The following is a 26,305-nucleotide window of genomic DNA, read 5'->3' as shown; positions in this document are numbered from 1 at the left end:
GTGTATATATGTCCATGCCACTCTCTCACTTTGTCACAGCTTACCCTTCCCCCTCCCCATATCCTCAAGTCCATTCTCTAGTAGGTCTGTGTCTTTATTCCTGTCTTGCCCCTAGGTTCTTCATGACCTTCCTTTTTTTTTTTTTTCTTAGATTCCATATATATGTGTTAGAATATGGTATTTGTTTTTCTCTTACTAACTTCACTCTGTATGACAGACTCTAGGTCCATCCACCTCACTACAAATAACTCAATTTCGTTTCTTTTTATGGCTGAGTAATATTCCATTGTATATATGTGCCACATCTTCTTTATCCATTCATCTGTTGATGGACACTTAGGTTGCTTTCATGTCCTGGCTACTGTAAATAGAGCTGCAATGAATATTTTGGTACATGACTCTTTTTGAATTATGGTTTTCTCAGGGTATATTCCCAGTAGTGCGATTGCTGAATTGTATGGTAGTTCTATTTTTAGTTTTTTAAGGAACCTCCATACTGTTCTCCATAGTGGCTGTATCCATTTACATTCCCACCAACAGTGCAAGAGTGTTCCCTTTTCTCCACACCCTCTCGAGCATTTACTGTTTCTAGATTTTTTGATGATGGCCATTCTGACCAGTGTGAAATGATATCTCATTGTAGTTTTGATTTGCATTTCCTAATGATTAATGATGTTGAGCATTCTTTCATGTGTTTGTTGGCAATCTGTATATCTTCTTTGGAGAAATGTCTATTTAGGTCTTCAGCCCATTTTTGGATTGAGTTGTTTGTTTTTTTGATATTGAGCTGCATGAGCTGCTTGTAAATTTTGGAGATTAATCCTTTGTCAGTTGCTTCATTTGCAAATATTTTCTTCCATTGTGAGGGTTGTCTTTTGGTCTTGTTTATGGTTTCCTTTGCTGTGCAAAAGCTTTGAAGTGTCATTAGGTCCCATTTGTTTATTTTTGTTTTTATTTCCATTTCTCTAGGAGGTGGGTCAGAAAGGATCTTGCTGTGATATATGTCATAGAGTGTTCTGCCTATGTTTTCCTCTAAGAGTTTGATAGTGTCTGGCCTTACATTTAGGTCTTTAATCCACTTTGAGTTTATTTTTGTGTATGATGTTAGGGAGTGTTCTAATTTCATACTTTTACATGTACCTGTCCAGTTTTCCCAGCACCACTTATTGAAGAGGCTGTTTTTTCTCCACTGTATATTCTTGTCTCCTTTATCAAAGATAAGGTGACCATATGTGTATGGCTTTATCTCTGGGCTTTCTATCCTGTTCCATTGATCTATATTTCTGTTTTTGTGCCAGTACCGTACTGTCTTGATTACTATAGCTTTGTAGTATAGTCTGAAGTCAGGGAGCCTGATTCCTCCAGCTCCATTTTTCATTCTCAAGAGTGCTTTGGCTATTCGGGGTCTTTTGTGTTTCCATACAAATTCTGAAATTTTGTGTTCCAGTTCTGTGAAAAATGCCAGTGGTAGTTTGATAGGGATTGCATTAAATCTGTAGATTGCTTTAGGTAGTAGAGTCATTTTCACAATGTTGATTCTTCCAATCCAAGAACATGGTATATCTCTCCATCTATTTGTATCATCTTTAATTTCTTTCATCAGTGTCTTATAATTTTCTGCATACAGGTCTTTTGTCTCCTTAGGTAGGTTTATTCCTAGATATTTTATTCTTTTTGTTGCAGTGGTAAATGGGAGTGTTTTCTTAATTTCACTTTCAGATTTTTCATCATTAGTGTATAGGAATGCAAGAGATTTTTGTGCATTAATTTTGTATCCTGCCACTTTACCAAATTCATTGATTAGCTCTAGTAGTTTTCTGGTAGCATCTTTAGGATTCTCTATATATAGTATCATGTCATCTGCAAACAGTGACAGCTTTACTTCTTCTTTTCCAATTTGGATTCCTTTTATTTCTTTTTCTTCTCTGATTGCTGTGGCTAAAACTTCCCAAACTATGTTGAATTACAGTGGTGAGAGTGGGCAACCTTGTCTTGTTCCTGATCTTAGTGGGAATGGTTTCAGTTTTTCACCATTGAGGACGATGTTGGCTGTGGGTTTGTCATATATGGCCTTTATTATGTTGAGGAAAGTTCCCTCTGCCTACTTTCTGCATGGTTTTTATCATAAATCGGTGTTGAATTTTGTCAAAAGCTTTCTCTGCATCGATTGAGATGATCATATGGTTTTTGCCTTCAGTTTGTTAATATGGTGTATCACATTGATTGATTTGCATATATTGAAGAATCTTGCATTCCTGGGATAAACCCTACTTGATCATGGTGTATGATCCTTTTAATGTGCTGTTGGATTCTGTTTGCTAGTATTTTGTTCAGGATTTTTGCATCTATGTTCATCAGTGATATTGGCCTGTAGTTTTCTCTCTTTGTGATATCTTTATCTGGGTTTGGTATCAGGGTGATGGTGGCCTCATAGAATGAGTTTGGGAGTGTTCCTCCCTCTGCTATATTTTGGAAGAGTTTGAGAAGGATAGGGGTTAGCTCTTCTCTAAATGTTTTTTTTTTTTTTGCGGTACGCGGGCCTCTCACTGTTGTGGCCTCTCCTGTTGTGGAGCACAGGCTCCGGACGTGCAGGCCCAGCGGCCACGGCTCACGGGCCCAGCCGCTTCACAGCATGTGGGATCTTCCCGGACCGGGGCACGAACCCGCGTCCCCTGCATCGGCAGGCGGACTCCCAACCACTGCGCCACCAGGGAAGCCCTTCTCTAAATGTTTGAAAGAATTCGCCTGTGAAGCCATCTGATCCTGGGCTTTTGTTTGTTGGAAGATTTTTAATCACAGTTTCAATTTCAGTGCTTGTGATTGGTCTGTTCATATTTTCTATTTCTTCCTGGTTCAGTTTCGGGAGGTTGTGCATTTCTAAGAATGTGTCCATTTCTTCCAGGTTGTCCATTTAAGTGACATACGGTAGTTGCTTGTAGCAGTCTCTCATGATCTTTTGTATTTCTGCAGTGTCAGTTGTTACTTCTCCTTTTTCATTTCTAATTCTGTTGATTTGAGTCTTCTCCCTTTTTTTCTTGATGAGTCTGGCTAATGTTTTATCAATTTTGTTTATCTTCTCAAAGAACCAGCTTTTAGTTTTATTGATCTTTACTATTGTTTCCTTCATGTCTTTTTCATTAATTTCTGATCTGATCTTTATGATTTCTTTCCTTCTTTGGTTTGAGGAACAAAAAACTTTGGGTTCTTCTTTGTTCTGCTTTCTCTAATTGCTTTAGGTGTAAGGTTAGGTTGTTTATTTGAAACTCTCCTTGCTTCTTTTTTTTTTTTTTTGCGGTACGCAGGCCTCTCACTGTTGTGGCCTCTGCCGTTGTGGAGCACAGGCTCCGGACGCGCAGGCCCAGTGACCATGGCTCATGGGCCTAGCCGCTCTGTAGCATGTGGGATCTTCCTGGACCGGGCCACGAACCCGTGTCCCCTACATCGGCAGGTGGACTCTCAATCACTGCGCCACCAGGGAAGCCCTCTCCTTGTTTCTTGAGGTAGGATTGTATTGCTATAAACTTCCCTCTTAGAACTGCTTTTGCTGCATCCCATAGGTTTTGGGTCATCATGTTTTCATTGTCATTTGTTTCTAGGTATTTTTTGATTTCCTCTTTGATTTCTTCAGTGATATCTTGGTTATTTAGTAGTGTATTGTTTAGCCTCCATGTGTTTGTATTTTTTACACTTTTTTTCCTGTAGTTGGTATCTAGTATAGCATTGTGGTCGGAAAAGATACTTGAGACTATTTCAGTTTTCTTAAATTTACTGAGGATTAATTTGTGACCCAAGATATGATCTATCCTGGAGAATGTTCCAGGAGCACTTGAGAAGAAAGTGTATTCTGTTGATTTTGGAAGGAATGTCCTAAGTATCAATTAAGTCCATCTGGTCTAATGTGTCATTTAAAGCTTGTGTTTCCTTATTTATTTTCATTTTGGATGATTGGTGAAAGTGGGGTGTTAAAGTCCCCTACTATTTTTGTGTTACTGTTGATTTCCCATTTTATGGTTGTTAGCATTTGCCTTGAGATGCTCCAATGTTGGGTGCATAAATATTTACAATTGTTATATCTTCTTCTTGGATTGATCCCTTGATCATTATGTAGTGTCCTTCTTTGTCTCTTGTAATAGCCTTTAATTTAAAGTCTATTTTGTCTGGTATGAGTATTGCTACTCCAGCTTTCTTCTGACTTCCATTTGCATGGAGTATCTTTTTCCATCCCCTCACTTTCAGTCTGTATGTGTCCCTAGGTCTGAAGTGGGTCTCTTGTAGACAACATATATACGGGTCTTGTTTTTGTATCCATTCAGCCAGTCTCTGTCTTTTGGTTGGAGCTTTTAATCCATTTACATTTAAGGTAATTATCGATATGTATGTTCCTATTACCACTTTCTTGTTTTGGATTTGTTTTGTAGGTCTTTTCCTTCTCTTATGTTTCCTGCCTAGAGAAATTACTTTAGCATTTGTTTTAAAGCTGGTTTGATGGTGCTGAATTCTCTTAACTTTTGCTTATCTGTAAAGGTTTTAATTTCTCCATCGAATCTGAATGAGATCCTTGCTGGGTAGAGTACTCTTGATTGTAGGTTTTTCCCTTTCATCACTTTAAGTATGTCCTGCCACTCCCTTCTGGTTTACAGAGTTTATGCTGAAAGATCAGCTGTTAACCTTATGGGAATTCTGTTTTATGTTATTTGTTGCTTTTCCCTTGCTACTTTTAATATTTTTTCTTTGTATTTAATTTTTGACACCTTGATTGAATAGTGTCTTGGCATGTTTCTCCTTGGATTTATCCTGTATGGGACTCTCTGTGCTTCCTCTACTTGATTGACTATTTCCTTTCCCATGTTAGGGAAGCTTTCAACTATAATCTCTTCAAGTATTTTCTCAGACGCTTTATTTTTCTATTCTTCTTCTGGGACCCCTATAACTCAAATGTTGGTGCTTTTAATGTTGTCCCAGAGGTCTCTGAGACTGTCCTCAATTCCTTTCATTCTTTTTTGTTTATTCTGCCCTGAGGCAGTTATTTCCACCATTTTATCTTCCTGGTCCCTTATCCATTCTTCTGCCTCAGTTATTCTGCTATTGATTCCTTCTAGAGAATTTTAAATTTCATTTATTGTGTTGGTCATCATTTTTCATTTGCTCTTTAGTTCTTCTACGTCCTTGTTAAATGTTTCTTGTATTTTCTCCATTGTATTTCCAAGATTTTGGATCATCTTTACTATCATTACTCTGAATTCTTTTTCAGGTAGGCTGCCTATTTCCTCTTCATTTGTTTGGTCTGGTGGGTTTTTACCTTGCTTCTTCATCTGCTGCATATTTCTCTGTTTTCTCATTTTGTTTAACTTACTGTGTTTGCGGTCTCCTTTTTTCAGGCTGCAGGTTCATAGTTCCCATTGTTTTTGGTGTCTCTCCCCATTGGGTGAGGTTGGTTCAGTGGCTTGTGTAGGCTTCCTGGTGGAGGGGACTGATGCCTGTGTTCTGGTGGGTGGGGCTGGATCTTGTCTCTCTGGTGGGCAGGGCCACATCTGGTGGTGTGTTTTGGGGTGTCTGTGAACTTAGTATGACTTTAGGCAGCCTTTCTGCTAATGGGTGAGGTTGTGTTCCTGTCTTGCTAGTTGTTTAGCATGGAGCATCCAGCACTGGAGCTTGCTGACCATTGGATGGAGCTGGGTCTTAGTGTTGAGATGGAGATCTCTGGGAGAACTCTCGCTGATTGATATCATGTGGGACTGGGAGGTCTCTGGTGGTTCAATGTCCTGGACTCAGCTCTCCCACCTCAGAGGCTCAGGCCTGACACCTGGCCAGAGCACTGAGTCCCTGCCAGCCACACGGCACAGAAGAAAAAGAAAGAAAAAAAGGGAAGAAAAAAAAAAAAAAAAATATATATATATATATATATAAACAAATAAAAATTTTTAAAAATTAAAAAAAAAAAGAAGAGAGCAACCAAACCAATAAACAAATCCACCAATGATAACAAGCACTAAAAGCTAAACTAAGATAAACATAAAAATCAGAAATAAATCAGTTGCAGAAAGTAAACCCCAAGTCTACAGTTGTTCCCAAAGTCCACTGCCTCAGTTTTGGGAACATTTGTTGTCTATTCAGGTATTTCACAGATGCAGGGTTCATCAAGTTGATTGTGGAGATTTAATCTGCTGCTCCTGAGGCTGCTGGGAGAGATTTCCCTTTCTCTTCTTTGTTCGCACAGCTCCTGGGGTTCAGCTTTGGTTTTGGCCCCACCTCTGCATGTAGGTCACCCTCAGGCATCTGTTCCCCGCCCAGACGGGGGCGGGGTTAAAGCAGCAGCTAATTAGGGCTCTCTTGCTCACTCAGGCCGGGGAGAGGAAGGGGTATGGTAGTCATAATTGGAATGCCAGGCGAGCCCATGGCAGAGTCTGGCATGACATTGTAACAGCCTGAGGCACGCTGTATGTTCTCCTGGGGAAGTTGTCCCTGGATCTCAGGACCCTGTCAGTGGCGTGCTGCACAGGCTCCTGGGGGGGTGTGAGTAGTGACTTGTGCTTGCACACAGGATTCTTGGTGGCAGCGGCAGCAGCGTTCACAGTTCATGTCCGTCTCTGGGATCTGAGCTGATAGCCGTGGCTCATGCCCTTCTCTGGAGCTCGCTTAGGCAGTGCTCTGCCTTCTGTGGGCACATGGGGAAGGAATCCCCTCTGCTCGCACACCCTGAAACAATGGTATCTTCTGTCTTAGGCAGTTCCAGACTTTTTCCCAGACTCCCGCCGGGCTAGCCGTGGTGCACTAGCCCCTTAAGGCTGTGTTCACGCCGCCAACCCCAGTCCTCTCCCAGCGCTCCGACCGAAGCCTGAGCCTCAGCTCCCAGCCCTGCCCGCTCCGGCGGGTGAGCAGACAAGCCTCTCAGGCTGGTGAGTGCCAATCGGCACCGATCCTCTGTGCGGGACTCTCTCCTCTTTGCCCTCCGTACCTCTGTTGCTGCACTGTCCTCCGTGGCTCCGAAGCTTCCCCCACTCCGCCACCCGCAGTCTCTGCCTGCAAAGGGGCTTCTAGAGTGTGTGGAAACTTTTCCTCCTTCACAGCTCCCTCCCCGAGGTGCAGGTCCCATCCTTATTCTTTTGGCTCTGTTTTTTCTTCTTTCTTTTGCCCTACCCAGGTACGTCAGGATTTTCTTGCCTTTTGGAAAGTCTGAGGTCTTCTGCCAGCATTCTGTAGGTGTTGTGTAGGAGCTGTTCCACATGTAGATGTATTTTTGATGTATTTCTGGGGAGGAAGGTGATCTCCACGTCTTACTCCTCTGCCATCTTGAAGGTCTCTCTCCTGGAGGGTTGTTCTTTGCTGTTTTTCTGAGAAATGCAAATAGTAGAAAAATTTGGAAGAATGAAACAGGTTCCTCTTTATGAGTCCTCTAGGTTAACCTAGTTCTTATAAATCTGTGGTCTCCTTCAGATTCATCCATTAATAGGGTAAATTTTACTTTTGCCTTTTTAAAGAATTTATTCTTTATTATCTGCTGGCAATCTGTACATTTATATCAGACATTAATATCTATGCTAATTTTCAATATTTGTATTGAGTTAAGAATTACCATTCCTTGTCAAAATGTAGGTAGGATTTGTTACTTCTGCACAAATGATTGAAGTCTGTTCGTTGTTTTTTTCTCCTTGTATCTTGGGAATGGATATTTTAGCATTTGCTTTACAATTACTTTACAAATATTTCCCTTTGAGACACTGTAATGGGGAAGTTTTACTGTTAAGCAAGGATATGTTGCTTATTAGCTTTACTATTGGTTTACTGCTTAATACATACTTTTAAGTACATACTTCTGTCACAATAAAAGGTTTCATTGTTGTCATTCATTTGTTTTTAAATAGGAAATTTGTGTTAAAGACTCTGAAATTGTCTTGTGTGGAGGAACTGAAAGCATGAGCCAGGCTCCCTTCTATGTCAGAAATATTCGTTTTGGAACTACGTTTGGATCAGATCTCAAGGTTGGAACCATTAAAATTTTTAAAGATTATTTCTTATGTTATTGTACTATAATTTCAATAACAGCATTTTGGGGTAGAGAAAAATTTTTAAACCAATTTTGTTAATAGGGGATTGGCAAAATATGAATGATTTGAAATTTGTAAACTATTTCGTAGTTGTTAATTTTGACATTTTAACTCACATAAAATTAGACTTTATCTCAGCACATCTTTGGTAGTGGCATTAACACCCGGGGAGATAGAGGAAGGGAAGGAGTGGATTAAAAAGATGGGCAAAGGTTGAATTAATCTCTCTACTGAATAATTGGTAAACCAAATAATTAAATCTTTACCAAGATTTATGGAAATTTTATTTCTGGAGCCATCTCCATTGAATAGATTTCTTCTTTATCACAGAAAACATTCTCCTCAAATATAGTTTATAGTGTCCCAAATCAGTCAGATAAAAAACGACCCTTTGAGAACTGCCTGAGTAGTACTGAAAAAAAGTGATAGGGACTTGCCTCGTGGGACAGTGATTAAGACTCCACGCTCCCAATGCAGGGGGCCCAGGTTCGATCCCTGGTCAGGGAACTAGATCCCACACGCATGCCGCAACTAAGAGTTCACATGCCACAACTAAGGAGCCCACCTGCTTCAACTAAGACCTGGTGCAACCAAATAAATAAATATTTTTTAAAAAAAGAGTGATAGTATGCTGTCCTTCCCACATCAAAGGGCTGATATGACATTGTATATTCTTAGGATTTCCCAGTTGTAATCATTGATTTATCCCGTTCACACAGTTTCTCACCTTGCCTTTTTGAAAGTTGAAAGGAGTAAGACTTAGAAAATATGAGGTAATATTTAAGATACCTAATATGTTTAAGAAAACCTTTGGAAAGACAGGTCAGTGACTCAAAAGGTGACAAGGCAGTCTAGAAGAAACAGGTGGAGTACATTTATCAGAGACTTAACTAATTGGATAACAAATACCAACTGTTACTCAAGGAGCCTATTCCAGGCTCTTTTCAACCTTGTAGTAACAGCTGATTGAACCAGCTGTTCCTACCACAGAAGGCATGGGATGGAAAAAGAGCAGAGCCGCATGCTTTTGTAAGGGGCTTGTAACTGCTTTACAAAGGTGGCTGCAGGGAAGTGTTGCATGAGGACTCTGTGAAGTTTCTTACAAAATGGAACCACAAGGGTTTAAGTTTTGATGGTGGGGTGAGTGCCTGTGTGTGTCACCCTGCACGTTTAGCACTGTTGGCTCTCTTTAGAGCCCTGCATTCAGAGAGGAGGGTGTGTGCATTTTATTATGGTGTTGGATGGTTTTAAAAAAAAGTCTCAGAACCGAATATAAATCATAATACTAAATGCTTATCAGGAAATCTAATTTTACTATTTTTATTGGAACTGTTGATTATTTAAATTTAAAGAAATGACAGCATATTACTTTCAAAAGATACGCTTTACGGATCATTTTATTAATTTCTTTTAATAGCTGGAAGACTCTTTGTGGACAGGATTAACAGATCAGCATATCCAAATCCCAATGGCAATTACTGCAGAGAATCTTGCTGCAAAACATAAAATAAGCAGAGAAGACAGCGACAAATATGCCCTGCAGTCACAGCAGAGGTGGAAAGCTGGTCAGTGAAATTATTTATTATAAATATCTATAGAAAGAAAACTAGGAAAGATTTTTATCATTTTAGATTATAAAGGTCATATAATAATATTAGTTTAAAAGTATACCTTTGGAAAACCACGGTTTTTCATTATTCCTTTTTTTTAATGATTAAATATTCTATAATTGCAAATTAGCTGGGTGTTTCTCTTTTGAAGTATGTAAATACTACTTAAAAAGTAGTATGGTTAATTGGCCCTATCTGGACACTTGAATTTTGCCCCAAACTGGTCAGCAGAAGACTCTGAGGGCTATGATACACTCCATCAGAGACGATGGCTCACTGGGACAGCTGGGACAGAGAGGATGTCCTCCCCCGAGAGGCATATCATATGCACAAGAAGGGGATGATATGTTTGGGAAAGACCCATTGGGTATCCTTTTATGACTTCTCTCTCCCATTCCTAATTGAGAATCCTTGTGCCTGACTCAGAGACCCAGAACTAGTCCAAGGCCCTAGATGTGGTACCATGGTGCCCTTGTGTAACATTGCACACTGCTGGTGAGCCAGTCCAAAACGAGCAAGATGACAGCCATTCTTTTATCAGTATGGTGAGTTGAAGAAATTTGTTAGTCCTCTGAAAGGGTTTTGATAACTAAACTATTATAAATGAGCAGAAACTCTTATTTAGGGGTATTAAATACTTGGAATAGTGAGGATAAAGTTCATTTTAGCATTTCAAGAGGGATAAGTCTAATGGAGCCAATCCAACTCATCCTCTGTTTTTTGGTTACACATTTAAGTGAAAGGGTATTGGTGTAGAGGTGAAGTGTTATCAGCCTATTTCTAATTTTGCCACATACAGTTTTTCTGACTTCAGTCAAGTCATTTGTTCACCAAGTATTTATTCACTGAGCTAATAACAGAGATAAAAATATTTGCCTTCCCTTTTTTCCTAACAGTTGTTGTGAGAACCAAATAAGGAAAGTGTTAGCCTGCTATAAAGTGATATCAAAATTAAGGTCATATTATTCCTGGCTTATTCTATTTCTGAAGCTTTATATTACTATTGTCCAGTCCACTCAGTGGAGGTGGAAGTAGGTAAGCTGTTTTACTTAGAATTGTGTCAGTAATAGCACGTATAATTTCTTCAGGTTGCCTGTCATTAAATTTCAGTCATAGATTACTTGGTGACATAGACAACTTGGTAACTTTTTTTCTTATTGTGGTAAGAATACTTAATGTGGGATCTATCCTCTTAATAAAATTTTAAGTGTACAATACATTATTGTTGACTGTAGATGCAGCTTGGTAACTTTTTAATTACTTCATGTCTCACCCAGAGAAGTTAAAAAAGGGCATGAAATCCATTCAGTGCCATTACACCTGTAGGTAACAAACACTAATAGTCTAGCAGTACCTTGTAAAAAAAAATCGGAAATTGTAATTTTAAAAAGGTACAGAACGCATCTGCATGGATGATAGTATATTAAATCCTCCAATAGGCAAGGTAAGTTATGTAAGTAATAAAGGTTTATATTAAAATAGACTGAGATATACTGAAATATAGGGACTGAAATTAAACTGAAATATAGGGACTTCCCTGGCAGTCCAGTGGTTAGGACTCTGTGCTTCCACTGCAAGGGGCACAGGTTCCACACCTGGTTGGGGAACTAAGAGCCTGCAAGCTGTGTGGTGCAGCCTAAATTAATAAATTGAAGGATATATTTGATTTCATTTTTCTGCTTTCTGTTATTTTTTCCCCTGTCTTATGAATGGTCTTTCTACTATTTCAGCTAATGATGCTGGTTGCTTTAATAATGAGATGGCACCAATTGAGGTGAAGACAAAGAAAGGAAAACAGACAGTGCAGGTAGATGAACATGCTCGGCCCCAAACAACCCTGGAGCAGTTAAGTAAACTTCCTCCAGTGTTCAAGAAAGAAGGGACCGTCACTGCAGGGAACGCATCGGTAGGTAGCGCCACGGATTACCTTGAACTCTTCCTGATGTGTTCAATGCAAAATAATCATGCAGTACCTTTTAGATACCTTTCATGCTAGTCTTTGCTTATCTAGCTTAAGCTAGTAGTGTTCATATTCTATTAATTTGGGTTTTCATAGTCCAAAATAAAATATTTTAGCCAGGAGCCCTTATATAATACTTTTCCAATTTCTTAGTCTTTTCAGAATGTTAGAAGGAAATCTACCTGGCTTATTATTTTAGTTTTTCTTCCTCATGTATACAACTCATCAGATTTCTTCTTACATCTACCCACATCCGGATATAAGCTTTTTCTTGACATTCTTTCCTATTTTCCCTTAGTGAGGTTGTATTCTGTGCCTAAAACAATCTCTTTAACCCAGCAGTGTGCCACTAATACTACTTGTATCCCAAATTATGGCACTGCTTCCTGTGTATTGCCATAATCCTAATACCACTCCATTAGTTCAAACCTTGATTAACCCTATTCTTTTACCCTCTAGTTAACATCTGTTTTTGTTTCCAAGGGGATTTCTGATGGTGCTGGAGCTGTTATCATAGCTAGTGAAGATGCTGTTAAAAAACATAACTTCACACCACTGGCAAGAATTGTGGGCTATTTTGTGTCTGGATGTGATCCCGCTATCATGGGTATTGGTAAGTTTGTAGTGAAACAAACTGGTTCTGTTACATTTCTGAAGATAAGGCTTCTTTGGCATTCAGATTCCTGAAACAGTAGCCAAATCAAGGGCACTTGTAGAGAAAAGGAGATTGTTAATCGATCATTTAGACAACTTATCTTTATGAAAAACTGTGCCAGGCATAATAGGAAGATCAAGACCATGTAAACTCCTTCTGGGCAGTAATCATGTCCCGTTGTCCACTTAAGATACATAAAATTAACACACGGTAAGCAACATAGAAGGATTACGAGGTACTGATAAGACAGAAGAAAACGTGAGATGGAAAAATCATGGGGTGAAATAGAGAAGATACCCCACTGGGTGTTTTACACATGGTCCTTAATATATCTCATTTAATCTTCCCACAACTCTAGTAACTGCTATGTGAGTCTTTTTTTTTTTCTTTATTACAGTCTTAAAAGCTTACTAGCTTTCAGCTACCCGCTGTCAGCAAAATATAACTTTCATCTTAGAAATGGAATGTAGCTTGAAAAGTTAAATATCTGTATGTTGGTATGGCATTTATCATTTTGGTATCTAGGGTAGGGTATCTAGGGTTCCCAACCCCAAATGATGATCAGAATCTACCCATAACCCTACTCCGCCCCAAGGTTTTGTTTCAGTAGGTCCAGGGTAGAGCCTAGGAATGTGGGTTTTTTTCAGTGTACCTTGATTGTTTTAATGATCAACCATATTTATTTGATATAGATAAGTAGTTATTTTATAGTTTTCAGTTTAGCCTCATTTAAGAGGTTCTGATACATTTTGACATAGTTAGCAAGAAAATGTAGTTTTTCTTCCTTCTATTTCAGGGCCTGAATGTTTGCCCCGTAGTACAATAAATGCCATTGAAATGCCTCTTCAGCCAGGGCAGCTCTTGCTTTATCTGTTATAGGGTTTCATTTGTAGAAAGGATTCCAGTCCTTCAAAAGAAATGAGTTAAAAACCAGCTCAAAGCACTTCTGATGAGACGCTTATAGCCCCCAAAGGTACCCAAGGTTACACAGCTGTTAGTGGTAGGAGCTAGCACTAGGAGTAAAGTGTCCTTTTCCCAACAAGAATGCTCTACCTTCCTGAGTCCCAGTAAATAGCAGAGTGGTATGGAAACAGTCCTTTAAAAATTAGCTTGTGGCCTAGCATATTGTTACAATCGAGTGTAATGATTCTAAGTTAATATGAACACATTTAGTCATGCTGACTGTGGTTATGAAGACATGGAAGTATGTACAATGGTTTTACACCCTCAGCTTTTAGTTCTGTGTATCTTTCACCCCTGTAGGATACTTCACCCCCTGACCATGCTGGATAACTGATGCTCTTCTGTCGACTACCCATCCCATTTTCATGTCTTAGAGATACAAAGAGAATCTGGAATTAGATTCTGTATTAAATCAGTAGCCAGTATAGAACTGATGCTTTAAATCGAAAAGTGTTAATTGGATGGCCCTGCCAATCAGCAGGCTGTTGTCCAAGAAACTTTTTAACTAGGTGACAAAATTAATTACATTGTATTTAGATTGTGTTTTGCTTTTCTTATAAAGACTGATTTCCCATTTTACCTTAGGTATGTTTGTGAAACTTGATACAGAATATTTGACTACTTGAATTCAACAAAACACAACCACATATTTTTCTTTTTAGACATTTACAGCAATTTCATTCTCTAAGAACCGATAGAGAAGTAGATAATCATCCCTAGCCAGATTTTTTTTTTTTTTGGAAAGAAATATCAATTTACTTAAAGATTATGAGCAGTATTAAACTGTCATCAGTGATCATCAGAAATCTGGGAGCTAAAGTTTATTTCAAAAGTTTTTTAAGGTGGATTTGCATTTCTTCAGTGGGGGTTATATTTTACTTCAAATCTCTGCTTACCATTGGAGTTATAAATGTCTCCTTGCTTCAGATATCTTTTCCCTAAAGTGCCTGGTAGCTTCCTATCTTACTATGCCCATATGGAGATACTACTGCTGTTTCTTGCCTTTTGTCCAAATGGGCCTGAAAATTCAGTGTAGCCACAGTCACTTCTATACTGGGAATACATATGATTTGTATCCCAGGAGAGCGCTCAGTCTGCCTTACCATTTGGTATTAAGAATGATCTATACACGGGAATTCCCTGGTGCTCCTGTGGTTAGGACTTGGCACTTTCACTGCTGTGGCCCCAGTTCAATCCCTGGTTGGGGAACTAAGATCCCACAAGCTGCACAAAGAGGCCAAAAATTTTTTAAAATAAAAACTAAAATAAAAAAAACAAACATTAAAAAAAAGAGCAAAAAAACACCTATGTGTGTATGTACATAAATGTGTATATAAATTTGTGGAACCAATGAGCTTCGATCTCTCAATATTACCATGAGGGAAATAGGAGTTCATTAATAAAGGAAGACTTTGTAGAAAAAAAAAAGAATGATCTATACAAAACCCCATATGACTCCTTTGGCTGTTTGAACTCTTAAAGTCACTTATGGTAGAACTTTTCATGTTAAGTCTCTCATCTACAACTTGCATAAACAGCTTTTCACCCTGGTCCCATTTCCTGTTTCTTTATTGTCATATCATTTAGTATTGTGTGCTATCAGGGTGGCAAGATTTTCAGCTACTAACTGTCACTTTATTTCCTCCTTACTTACCTGATTAGTAAAGAAGGAGAAATTTGATACTTATAAGATGAAATTGGGTTTTGTTCTTATATAGGTCCTGTCCCTGCTATCAATGGGGCACTGAAGAAAACAGGACTAAGTCTTAAGGATATGGATTTGGTAGAAGTAAGTGTTCTATGTTTTTTACAGCACAGATAAACCACCAACTTCTATTGCATAAATGGCTTTAGTTTGATTTTTATAGCTCTTTTTGTTTTAGTACCATTAAACTTTCCAAATGATGTGAATGTAAATAAGTATTACTTTCATTACATGCCTGTATTGGCATATAATCAGGCCATACCTGATTAAAATGCCTTATTTATATTTGAATAATTAAAAGAGCCTGATTTCTTCTACTAAAGTATAAACTCTTAGAAACTTTTTATGACGTCGTAAGATTCTACTACATTTTAGACTATTAATGTTCCTGTTGCATTGAATTGAATGTTATATAAGGTGGGTGAGAAATAAGTAACTTTACCCTTATTTTATGGATTAAAGTGAAAAAATACAGGTAAAAAATTGACCTCATAGAAAAACAATAATCTGATCCTAAATCTAAAAGATTCTTGCACTTCTGCCAAGTTCACAACCACCCCCATCCCCCAGACTTACCTTTGGCTTTTACACCATAGTGGGGCTTGATTTGGAACACACCTATCATAATTTTTGGCGTTGGAAACTTAAATTTATTGCAAGGGTGATTTGTTTAATGTTAATTTAAAACAAAGGCATCTTAAATATTTAGTACAATTAAAAGAAAGGATAAAGAAAATGCTTAAAAATGGATTATATACATTCTACATTTGGGGAGTATTTGAAAATTTTAGGTAATTAAGCTACTTGATATTGGGAAATAACTAATATAACAAAGGAAATCTCTCTATTTAAACTGATAGAGAAAGGGCCTTTTCACTCTAGGCACATGTGTGACGTCCTCTGTGGTAATCTCTCACCAAGTAACTGTGGTTTCAGATGAATGGTTTATCCTTAAATCTCTTCTTCCATTCTTTGGTGGTCATAGCTCAGAGCTTCAAAGGGGGCTGCTTAATTACCATATTTGTATTAGCAAATAAGTACCATTAAATTTCTGACTTTACATTTCACACTTAAAACTCTTGAAATATGTCAGCTCCGCAGAGCTGTTCATCACCATTTATAGATGTATAAACACTCAAAGACATAGCTCTCAACACCCTGACATGATTGTCTTTGGGACTTCTGATGATCGTGAGGTCATTTTTCCTAGGTCTTTATTCCTGTCCTGCCCCTTTTCCTGCATCTTTATTCCTGTCCTGCCCCTATGTTCTTCAGAAGCAATCTTTTTTTTTAGATTCCATATATATGTGTTAGCGTACAGTATTTGTTTTTCTGTTTCTGACTTAATGCACTCTGTATGACAGTCTCTAGGTCCATCCACCTCACTACAAATAACTCAATTTCATTTCTTCTTATGGCTGAGGAATATTCCATTGTATATATGTGCCACATCTTCTTTATCCATTCATCTGTTGCCGGACACTTAGGTTGCTTCCATGTCCTGGCTACTGTAAATAGAGCTGCAGTGAACATTGTGGTACATGACTCTTTTTGAATTATGGTTTTCTCAGGGTATATGCCCAGTAGTGGGATTGCTGGGTCATATACTAGTTCTGTTTTTAGTTTTTTAAACAACCTCCATACTGTTCTCCATAGTGGCTGTATCAATTTACATTCCTGCCAACAGAGCAAGAGGGTTCCCTTACCTCCACACACTCTCCAGCATTTATTCTTTGTAGATTTTTTGATGATGGCCATTCTGAGTGGTGTGAGGTGATACTTCATTGTAGTTTTGATTTGCATTTCTCTAATGATTAGTGATGTTGAGCATCCTTTCATGTGTTTGTTGGCAATCTGTATTTGTTCTTTGGAGAAATGTCTGTTTAGGTCTTCTGCCCATTTTTGGATTGGGTTGTTTGTTTTTTTGTTATTGAGCTGCATGAGCTCCTTGTATATTTTGGAGATTAATCCTTTGTCAGTTGCTTCATCTGCAAAAATTTTCTCCCATTCTGAGGGTTGTCTTTTGGTCTTGTTTATGGTTTCCTTTGCTGTGCAAAAGCTTTTAAGTTTCATTAGGTCCCATTTGTTTATTTTTGTTTTTATTTCCATTTGTCTGGGAGGTGGGTCAAAAAGGATCTTGCTGTGATGTAAGTCATAGAATGTTCTGCCTATGTTTTCCTCTAAGAGTTTGATAGTGTCTGGCCTTACATTTAGGTGTTTACTCCATTTTGAGTTTATTTTTGTGTACGGTGTTAGGGAGTGTTCTAATTTCATTCTTTTACATGTACCTGTCCAGTTTTCCCAGCACCACTTATTGAAGAGGCTGTCTTTTCTCCATTGTATATTCTTGCCTCCTTTATCAAAGATAAGGTAACCATATGTGTGTGGATTTATCTCTGGGCTTTCTATCCTGTTCCGTTGATCTATATTTCTGTTTTTGTGCCAGTACCATACTTCCTTGATTACTGTAGCTTTGTAGTATAGTCTGAAGTCAGGAAGCCTGATTCCTCCAACTCCAGTTTTCTTTCTCAAGATTGCTTTGGCTGTTCGGGGTCTTTTGTGTTTCCATACAAATTGTGAAATTTTTCTTCTAGTTCTGTGATGAATGCCATTGGTAGTTTGATAGGGATTGCATTGAAACTGTGAATTGCTTTGGGTATTATAGTCATTTTCACGATGTTGATTCTGCCAATCCAAGAACATGGTATATCATTCCATCTGTTTGTATCATCTTTAATTTCTTTCAGCAGTGTCTTACAGTTTTCTGCATACAGGTCTTTTGTCTCCTTAGGTAGGTTTATTCCTAGGTATTTTATTCTTTTTGTTGCAATGGTAAATGGGAGTGTTTCCTTAATTTCTCTTTAAGATTTTTTGGTGTTAGTGTATAGAAATGCAAGAGATTTCTATGCATTAATTTTGTATGCTGCTACTTTACCAGATTCATTGATTAGCTCTAGAAGTTTTCTAGTAGCATCTTTGGGATTCTCTATGTATAGTATCATGACATCAGCAAACAGTGACAGTTTTACTTCTTCTTTTCGATTTGGATTTGTTTTATTTCTTTTTCTTCTCTCATCTCTGTGACTAAAACTTCCAAAACTATGTTGAATGATAGCAGAGTGAGCAACCTTGTCTTGTTCCTGATCTTAGAGGAAATGGTTTCAGTTTCTCACCATTGAGAACGATGTTGGCTGTGGGTTTGTCATATATGACCTTTATTATGTTGAGGTAAGTTCCCTCTATGCCTACTTTCTGGAAGGTTTTTATCATACATGGGTATTGAATTTTGTCTAAAGTTTTTTCTACGTTTATTGAGAGGATCATATGATTTTTCTCCTTCAATTTGTTAATATGGTGTATCACATTGATTGATTTGTGTATATTGAAGAATCCTTGCATTCCTGGGGTAAACCCCACTTGATCATGGTGTATGATCCTTTTAATGTGCTGTTGGATTCTGTTTGCTAGTATTTTGTTCAGGATTTTTGCATGTATGTTCATCAGTGATACTGGTCTGTAGTTTTATTTTTTTGTAACATCTTTGTCTGTTTTGGTATCAGGGTGATGGTGGCCTCATAGAATAAGTTTGGGAGTGTTCCTCCCTCTGCTATATTTTGGAAGCATTTGAGAAGGATAGGGGTTAGCTCTTCTCTAAATGTTTGATAGAATTCGCCTGTGAAGCCATCTGGTCCTGGGCTTTTGTTTGCTGGAAGATTTTTAATCACAGTTTCAATTTCAGTGCTTGTGATTGGTCTGTTTATATTTACTATTTCTTCCTGGTTCAGTCTCGGGAGGTTGTGCATTTCTAAGAATGTGTCCATTTCTTCCAGGTTGTCCATTTTATTGGCATATAGTTGCTTGTAGTAATCTCTCATGATCCTTGTATTTCTGCAGTGGCAGTTGTTACTTCTCCTTTTTCATTTCTAATTCTATTGACTTGAGTCTTCTTCCTTTTTTTCTTGGTGAGTCTGACTAGTGGTTTATCAATTTTGTTTATCTTCTCAAAGAACCAGCGTTTAGTTTTATTGATCTTAGCTATTGTTTCTTCTTTACTTTTTCATTTATTTCTGATCTGATCTTTATGATTTCTTTCCTTCTGCTAACTTTGGGGTTTTTTTGTTTTTCTTTCTCTAATTGCTTTAGGTGTAAGGTTAGGTTGTTTATTTGAGATGTTTCTTGTTCCTTGAGGTAGGATTGTAGTGCTATACTTCCCTCTTAGAACTGCTTTTGCTGCATCCCATAGGTTTTAGGTCATCAAGTTTTCATTGTCATTTGTTCCTAGGTATTTTTTGACTTCCTCTGATTTCTTCAGTGATCTCTTGGTTATTTAGTAGTGTATTGTTTAGCCTACATGTGTTTGTATTTTTTACAGATTTTTTTCCTGTAATTGATATCTAGTCTCAGCGTTGTGGTTGGAAAAGATACTTGAGGGCTTCCCCGGTGGCACAGTGGTTGAGAGTCCGCCTGCCGATGCAGGGGACACAGGTTCGTGCCCCAGTCCAGGAGGATCCCACATGCCGCGGAGCAGCTGGGCCTGTGAGCCATGGCCGCTGAGCCTGCGCATTCGGAGCCTGTGCTCCACAATGGGAGAGGCCACAATAGTGAGAGGCCTGCGTACCGCAAAAAAAAAAAAAAAAAAAAAAAAAAAACTGAAAGATACTTGATACGATTTCAATTTTCTTAAGTTTACCAATGCTTTATTTGTGACCCAAGATATGATCTATCCTGGAGAATGTTCCATGAGCACTTGAGAAGAAAGTGTATTCTGTTGTTTTTGGATGGAATGTCCTATAAATATCAATTAAGTCCATCTTGTTTAATGTATCATTTAAAACTTGTGTTTCCTTATTTATTTTCATTTTGGATGATCTGTCTATTCGTGAAAGTGGGGTGTTAAAGTCCCCTAGTATGATTGTATTACTGTCGATTTCCCCTTTTATGGCTGTTAGCATTTGCCTTAAGTATTGAGGTGCTCCTATGTTGGGTGCATAAATATTTACAATTGTTATATCTTCTTCTTGGATTGATCCCTTGATCATTATGTAGTGTCCTTCTTTGTCTCTTGTAATAGCCTTTAATTTAAAGTCTATTTTGCCTGACATGAAGATTGCTACTCCAGCTTTCTTTTGATTTCCATTTGCGTGGAATATCTTTTTCCATCCCCTCACTTTCAGTCTGTATGTTCCCTAGGTCTAAAGTGGGTCTCTTGTAGACACCAAATATACAGGTCTTGGTTTTGTATCCATTCAGCCAATCTATGTCTTTTGGTTGGAGCATTTAATCCATTTACATTTAAGGTAGTTATCGATATGTGTGTTCCTATTACCATTTTCTTAATTACTTTGGGTTTGTTATTGTAGGTCTTTTCCTTCTCTTGTGTTTCCTGCCTAGAGAAGTTCCTTAAGGATTTGTTGTAGAGCTGGTTTGATGTTGCCAAATTCTCGTAGCTTTTGCTTGTCTGTAAAGGTTTAAATTTCTCCATCGAATCTGAATGAGATCATTGCTGGGTAGAGTAATCTTGGTTGTAGGTTTTTCCCTTTCATCACTTTAAATATGTCCTGCCACTCCCTTGTGGCTTGCAGAGGTTCTGCTGAAAGATCAGATGTTAATCTTATGGGGATTCTCTTGAATGTTATTTGTTCCTTTTCCCTTGCTGCTTTTAATATTTTCTTTGTATTTAATTTTTGTTAGTTGATTGATATGTGTCGTGGTGTGTTTCTCCTTGGATTTATCCTGTATGGGACTCTCTGTGCTTCTGGACTTGATTGACTATTTCCTTTCCCACATTAGGGAAGTTTTCAACTATAATCTCTTCAAATATTTTCTCAGTCCCTTTCTTTTTCTCTCCTTCTTCTGGGACCCCTATAATTTGAATATTGGTGTGTTTAATGTTATCCTAGAGGTCTCTGAGACTGTCCTCAATTCTTTTCATTCTTTTTTGTTTATTCTGCCCTGAGGCAGTTATTTCCACTATTTTATCTTCCAGGTCACTTATCCATTCTTCTGCCTCAGTTATTCTGCTATTGATTCCTTCTAGAGAATTTTTAATTTCATTTATTGTGTTCTTCATCATTGTTTGTTTGCTCTTTAGTTCTTCTAGGTCCTTGTTAAACATTTCTTGTATTTTCTCCATTCTATTTCCAAGATTTTAGATCATCTTTACTATCATTACTCTGAATTCTTTTTCAGGTAGACTGCCTATTTCCTCTTCATTTGTTTGGTCTGTTGGATTTTTACCTTGCTCCTTCATCTGCTGTGTCTTTCTCTGTCTTCTCATTTTGCTTAGCTTACTGTGTTTTGAGGTCTCCTTTTCATAGGCTGCAGGTTTGTAGCTCCCATTGTTTTTGGTGTCTGCCCCTAGTGGCTAAGGTTGGTTCAGTGGGCTGTGTAGGCTTCCTGGTGGAGGGGACTAGTGCCTTTGTTCTGGTGGATGAGGCTCGATCTTGTCTTTCTGGTGGGCAGGACGCGTCTGGTGGTGTGTTTTGGGGTGTCTGTGGACTTATTATGATTTTAGGCAGCCTCTCTGCTAATGGGCAGGGTTTTGTTCCTCTCTTGCTAGTTGTTTGTCCTAGGGTGTCCAGCACTGTAGCTTGCTGGTCATTGAGTGGAGCTGGGTCTTAACATTGAGATGGAGATCTCTGGGAGAGCTTTTGCCGTTTGATATTACATGGAGCTGGGAGGTCTCTGGTGGACCAATGTCCTGAACTCGGCTCTCCACCTCAGAGGCTCAGACGTGACACCCGGCTGGAGCACCAAGACTCTGTCAGCCACCCAGCTCAGAAGAAAATGGAGGAAAAAAAGAAAGAGAACGAGAGAGAGAGAGAGAGAGGGAAGGAGGGAGGGAAAAGAGAGAGAGAGAGAAAGAAAGGAATAACAAAAGAAAGAAAGAATACAATAATATACAATTTTTTTAATTATTAAAAATAAAAAAATTTAAAAGTAGTTTAAAAAGAAACAGAGAGCAACCAAACCAAAAAACAAATCCACCAATGATAACAAGCGCTAAAAACTATACAAAACAAACAAAATGGACAGATAGAAAGAACCCTAGGACAAATGGTAGAAGCAAAGCTATACAGACAAAATCACACAAAGAAGCATATACATACACACTAACATAAGGAGAAAAAGGAAAAAAATATATATTTTAAAAAAAGGAAAAGAGCAACCCAATCAATAAGCAAATCTCCAAATGATAATATGCTCTAAATACTAAACTAAGATAAACATAAAACCAGAAACAAATTAGATGCAGAAAGCAAACCCCCAAGTCTACAGTTGATCCCAAAGTACACTGCCTCAATTTTGGGATGTTTCGTTGTCTATTCAGGTATTCCATAGATGAAACGTACATCAATTTAATTGTGGAGATTTAATCTGCTGCTCCTGAGGCTGCTGGGATAGATTTCCCTTTCTCTTCTTTGTTCGCACAGCTCCCAGGGTTCAGCTTTGGATTTGGCCCCATCTCTGCGTGTAGGTCACCTGAGGGCATCTGTTCCCTGCCCAGACAGGACGGGGTTAACCTAGCAACTGATTAGGGGGCTCTGGCTCACTGAGGCCAAGGGAAGGGAGGGGTACAGAATGCGGGGCGAGCCTGCAGTGGCAGAGGCCAGCGTGACATTGTCATAGCCTGAGGCACGACCTGTGTTCTCCTGGAGATGTTGTCCCTGGATCACAGGACCCTGGGAGTGGCAGGCTGCACAGGCTCCCAGGTGGGGAGGTGTGTAGAGTGACCCGTGCTTGCACACAGGATTCTTCGTGGCTGCAGCATCAGCCTTAGCATCTCATGCCCGTCTCTGCGGTCCACGCTGATAGCCACGGCTCATGCCCATCTCTGGAGCTTGTTTAGGCGGTGCTCTGAATCCCCTCTCCTCGCGCACCCTGAAACAATGCTCTCTTGCCTCTTAGGCAGTTCCAGACATTTCCCTGGACTCCCTCCCGTCTAGCTGTGGCGCACTAGTCCCCTTCAGGCTGTGTTCACGCAGCCAACCCCAGTCCTCTCCCTGGGATCTGACCTCTGAAGCCTGAGCCTCAGCTCCCAGCCACCACCCGTCCCGGTGGGTGAGCAGACAAGCCTCTCAGGCTGGTGAGAGCTGGTCAGTACTGATCCTCTGTGCGGGAATCTCTCCGCTTTGCCCTCTGCACCCCTGTTGCTGCGCTCTCCTCCGTGGCTCTGAAGCTTTCCCCCCACCCATCCCCGGTCTCTGCCAGTGAAGTGTCTTCCTAGTGTGTGGAAACTTTTCCTCCTTCACAGCTCCCTCCCAGAGGTGCAGGTCCCATCCCTATTCTTTTGTCTCTGTTTTTTCTTTTTGCTTTTACCCTACCCAGTACATGGGGATTTTCTTGCCTTTTGGGAGGTCTGAGGTCTTCTGCCAGCGTTCAGTGGGTGTTCTGTAGGAGCTGTTCCACATGTAGATGTATTTTTGATGTATGTGTGGAGATGAAGGTGAGCTCCACGTCTTACTCTTCCACCATCTTGAAGCTGTCCCCCGTGACGGTTTATTCTTTATTGTCTATCAGTTTCTTGGAAGTGTGGCTAGTAGTACTGAGTAGTAGTAATAATAATAGCAACTATTTATTGAATACTTCCTTGTGTCAGATAATACACTAAACACTTAATACCCATGATTTCACTTAACCTTAACAATAACTCTTAAGATGATACGACAGTCACATTTTACCACTGAAGAAATTTGAGTGTCAAGAGAGTTTAAAGAACATCCATATAGCCAAGATTTGAACTGTCCATCTAGCTGCAGAACCTGTGGGCTTTCTACAGTATCCTACTGCCTCTAGTCCAGTATCCGTTTATAGTATCACTGAGGATTTCTTTTCTCTAAGGGATATATTACACTTAAAGTATCACTTAGTAAATATACCCGTTTTCAAACCTGTTACCTTTACAAAGAATGATTGAAGATAAATTAAAATAACCTTGCAATGTAATTTAAGTAGGAAAAAAAAACAGGATAATTAGCCATTGACAGGACTGGACAGTTCTCAGAAATAAGTTTGTGAATAAGCATTTTTATTAGTGTTTTGATTGTTTTAAGGTGAATGAAGCTTTTGCTCCCCAGTACTTGGCAGTTGAAAAGAGTTTGGATCTTGACCGAAGTAAAACCAACGTGAATGGAGGGGCCATTGCTTTGGGTCACCCATTAGGGGGATCTGGATCAAGGATTACTGCACACCTGGTTCATGAATTAAGGTACATGCTAGAAATTGTTGCTTTTCAGATTTGCCATCTTTTGTGTAAAGGCACGAATTTGGGTTTCCCCAGAACAATCCAACATTTTTCATTCTTCTTCGTACCGCCTCGCACTAATTCTCACCAGGAACAGGTTATTTGGATATACCCCTTTTTCAGTAGACCTCATAGATGACTCAGTTGACTTGTTGGTGCCTCTGCTCTTGGGATGCCCGCTCTTACTCACTTTCGCAGTGCAGCCACTCAGCACGTGTTCACTGAGGGCCTAGTGTACATCTGGGCCCATCCCTGGTGCTGGTGCAGAGCAGCGAGCCCGTGATGAGGCCCTGGTTCTCATGGCACTTGCATTCTAGTGCCAGTTATAGGACTGAGACACAATTATTTAAGAAAACAAAATACTGATCTAGGTGCTATCATTCAAGAAACCTAAGCAAACTGACAATTTGGGTCTGAGCTAAGTTTTTCCTTCATTCTTTCCAGGGTTCCAGGAGGAGCCTTCTGTGTGTTTGATACTTTTCAGTTTTAATGGAAGAGCTCCTCCTTCTGTACTGTGTATTTTGGATCATTTTGCTCTGTTAGTAGGGAAATTGCAAACAAAACCAAATATGTCAGGGCAGAAAATCACTCTGCCCCCCTGTGAAGTTAAGGTAAATGGGACTCCTGTTTCACTTCATGATTGAGATGAAATGAGTGATTAATGTGCACAAAAAATAATTCCTTGATGGTTTCTCAAGGTTATTCTATCAGGACTGAAGAATTAGAGCAGATGGTACTTTAAAGGTGTCTGATTTTTATGAAAGGGACATGAAATGTTTCTAAATTATCTGACCTTTCATATGGATGAACTTCAGTAATTATACTTATTTTAAGGTTCATAAAAATCTAAAACAAATAAACCAAAGGGGCTGAGTATTTACTCCCCCTTCTTCAACTTCCAGTTTATCCCAATTACCTCCTGTCGTCACTCCTTCCTCACAGCAGCCTAAGCTTTTCTATTTGTTTCAGCCTCCCTCTTCTTTGTTACTACTTTTTTTAAAAAATAAGACTATCCAGCTTTCCAAATTCTTTCTCCTCTTTTCTCCAATATTGAGGACTGGAAAAAAGATTGAGCTGATGAGCTGAACAAGAATGAATAATGCAAATGTGACCATTATAAATACTATTTACTTAATTATCTAATTCTGTCCATTCTTTATTCAAGTAGATTTCAGCCACTGCTTTCTTTCTTAGGCGTCGGGGTGGAAAATACGCTGTAGGATCGGCCTGCATTGGAGGGGGCCAAGGAATTGCGGTCATCATTGAGAACACAGCTTGAGGAGAGCAGGGAGCCTGCCCTCGTCCACGCTCACATGACTTGTCCAGGCCACAGTACGCCAGGTGACCTTCAGAGAAGCTGTGAAGGTCATGCCATGCCCTGCACTGAGAGTGATTGAGTTTGGTCAAGGAATGGTGAGGCAAAGATGCATTTATCATGAACAAGAGCCCATGCCAGAATAAATTCTCTCAAATTTGTACCAAATATGCTGCATTTCTGAACTAAAATCCAACTATAGAAGGCCTTAAACGGAATTGTATCCTTGCCAAATAACCACCGCTTATGTCTTAGATAATATGATTGCAGGGAAATTGAATAAATTCTGCCTTAACTTCAGCTAATCCTTTCCTATCGTTTCTTGTATTTTTCTAAATTTTTAATTGAGGTAAAATACACATAACATAAAAGTTACCATCTTAATCATTTTTAAGCCTATAGTTCAGTGGCATTAAATACATTCACACTGTTATGCAACCATCACCACAATGCATCTCCAGAATTCTTTTCATCTTGGAGAACTGAAACTCTACACCCATTCAACAACTCCCCATTCCTCCCTCTCTGCAGCCCTTGGCAACCACCTTCTGCTTTCTGTCTCTCTGCAGCTGACTCCAACAGGTCCCTCATATAAGTGGAATCATACAGCACTTGTCCTTTTGTGCCTGGCTTATTGCACATAGCATAATGTTCTCAAGTTCATCCATGTTGTATCATGTGTCAGAATTTTCTTCTTTTTTAAGGCTGAATAATATTGCATTATAGATAGATAGATAGATAACCACATTTTGTTTTTTCTCTCATCTGTTGATGGACATTTGGGTTGCTACCACCTCTTGGCTATTGT

General features: G+C 39.1%; 1 protein-coding gene across 3 annotated transcripts in view; it reads left to right on the top strand.

The window, feature by feature from the left end:
• The window catches only part of ACAA2 (acetyl-CoA acyltransferase 2), a 39,576-nt gene extending 13,774 nt beyond the window's left edge, over positions 1 to 25,802 (top strand). The window contains exons 4-10 of one of the 3 annotated variants that reach the window (XM_027118484.1): positions 7,863 to 7,979; positions 9,463 to 9,610; positions 11,386 to 11,561; positions 12,099 to 12,228; positions 14,952 to 15,022; positions 23,992 to 24,146; positions 25,377 to 25,802. In XM_027118484.1, the coding sequence (XP_026974285.1) occupies positions 7,863 to 7,979; positions 9,463 to 9,610; positions 11,386 to 11,561; positions 12,099 to 12,228; positions 14,952 to 15,022; positions 23,992 to 24,146; positions 25,377 to 25,461 (882 nt within the window). In that variant the 3' untranslated portion in view covers positions 25,462 to 25,802. Of the gene's footprint in view, positions 1 to 7,862; positions 7,980 to 9,462; positions 9,611 to 11,385; positions 11,562 to 12,098; positions 12,229 to 14,951; positions 15,023 to 23,991; positions 24,147 to 25,350 lie in introns of all 3 variants that reach the window. The other 2 variants (XM_027118486.1, XM_027118485.1) reach the window with 2 other exon arrangements.
• The last annotated feature ends 503 nt before the right edge of the window (positions 25,803 to 26,305 follow it).

Source organism: Aethalodelphis obliquidens, unplaced genomic scaffold (genome assembly GCF_003676395.1).
Source record: "Aethalodelphis obliquidens isolate GAN/ISIS:26980383/991018 unplaced genomic scaffold, ASM367639v1 scaffold19, whole genome shotgun sequence".
NCBI lineage: Eukaryota > Metazoa > Chordata > Mammalia > Artiodactyla > Delphinidae > Aethalodelphis > Aethalodelphis obliquidens.
The sequence above is the reverse complement of the archived record's forward strand: the minus strand, read 5'-3'. Positions and strand labels throughout refer to the sequence as shown.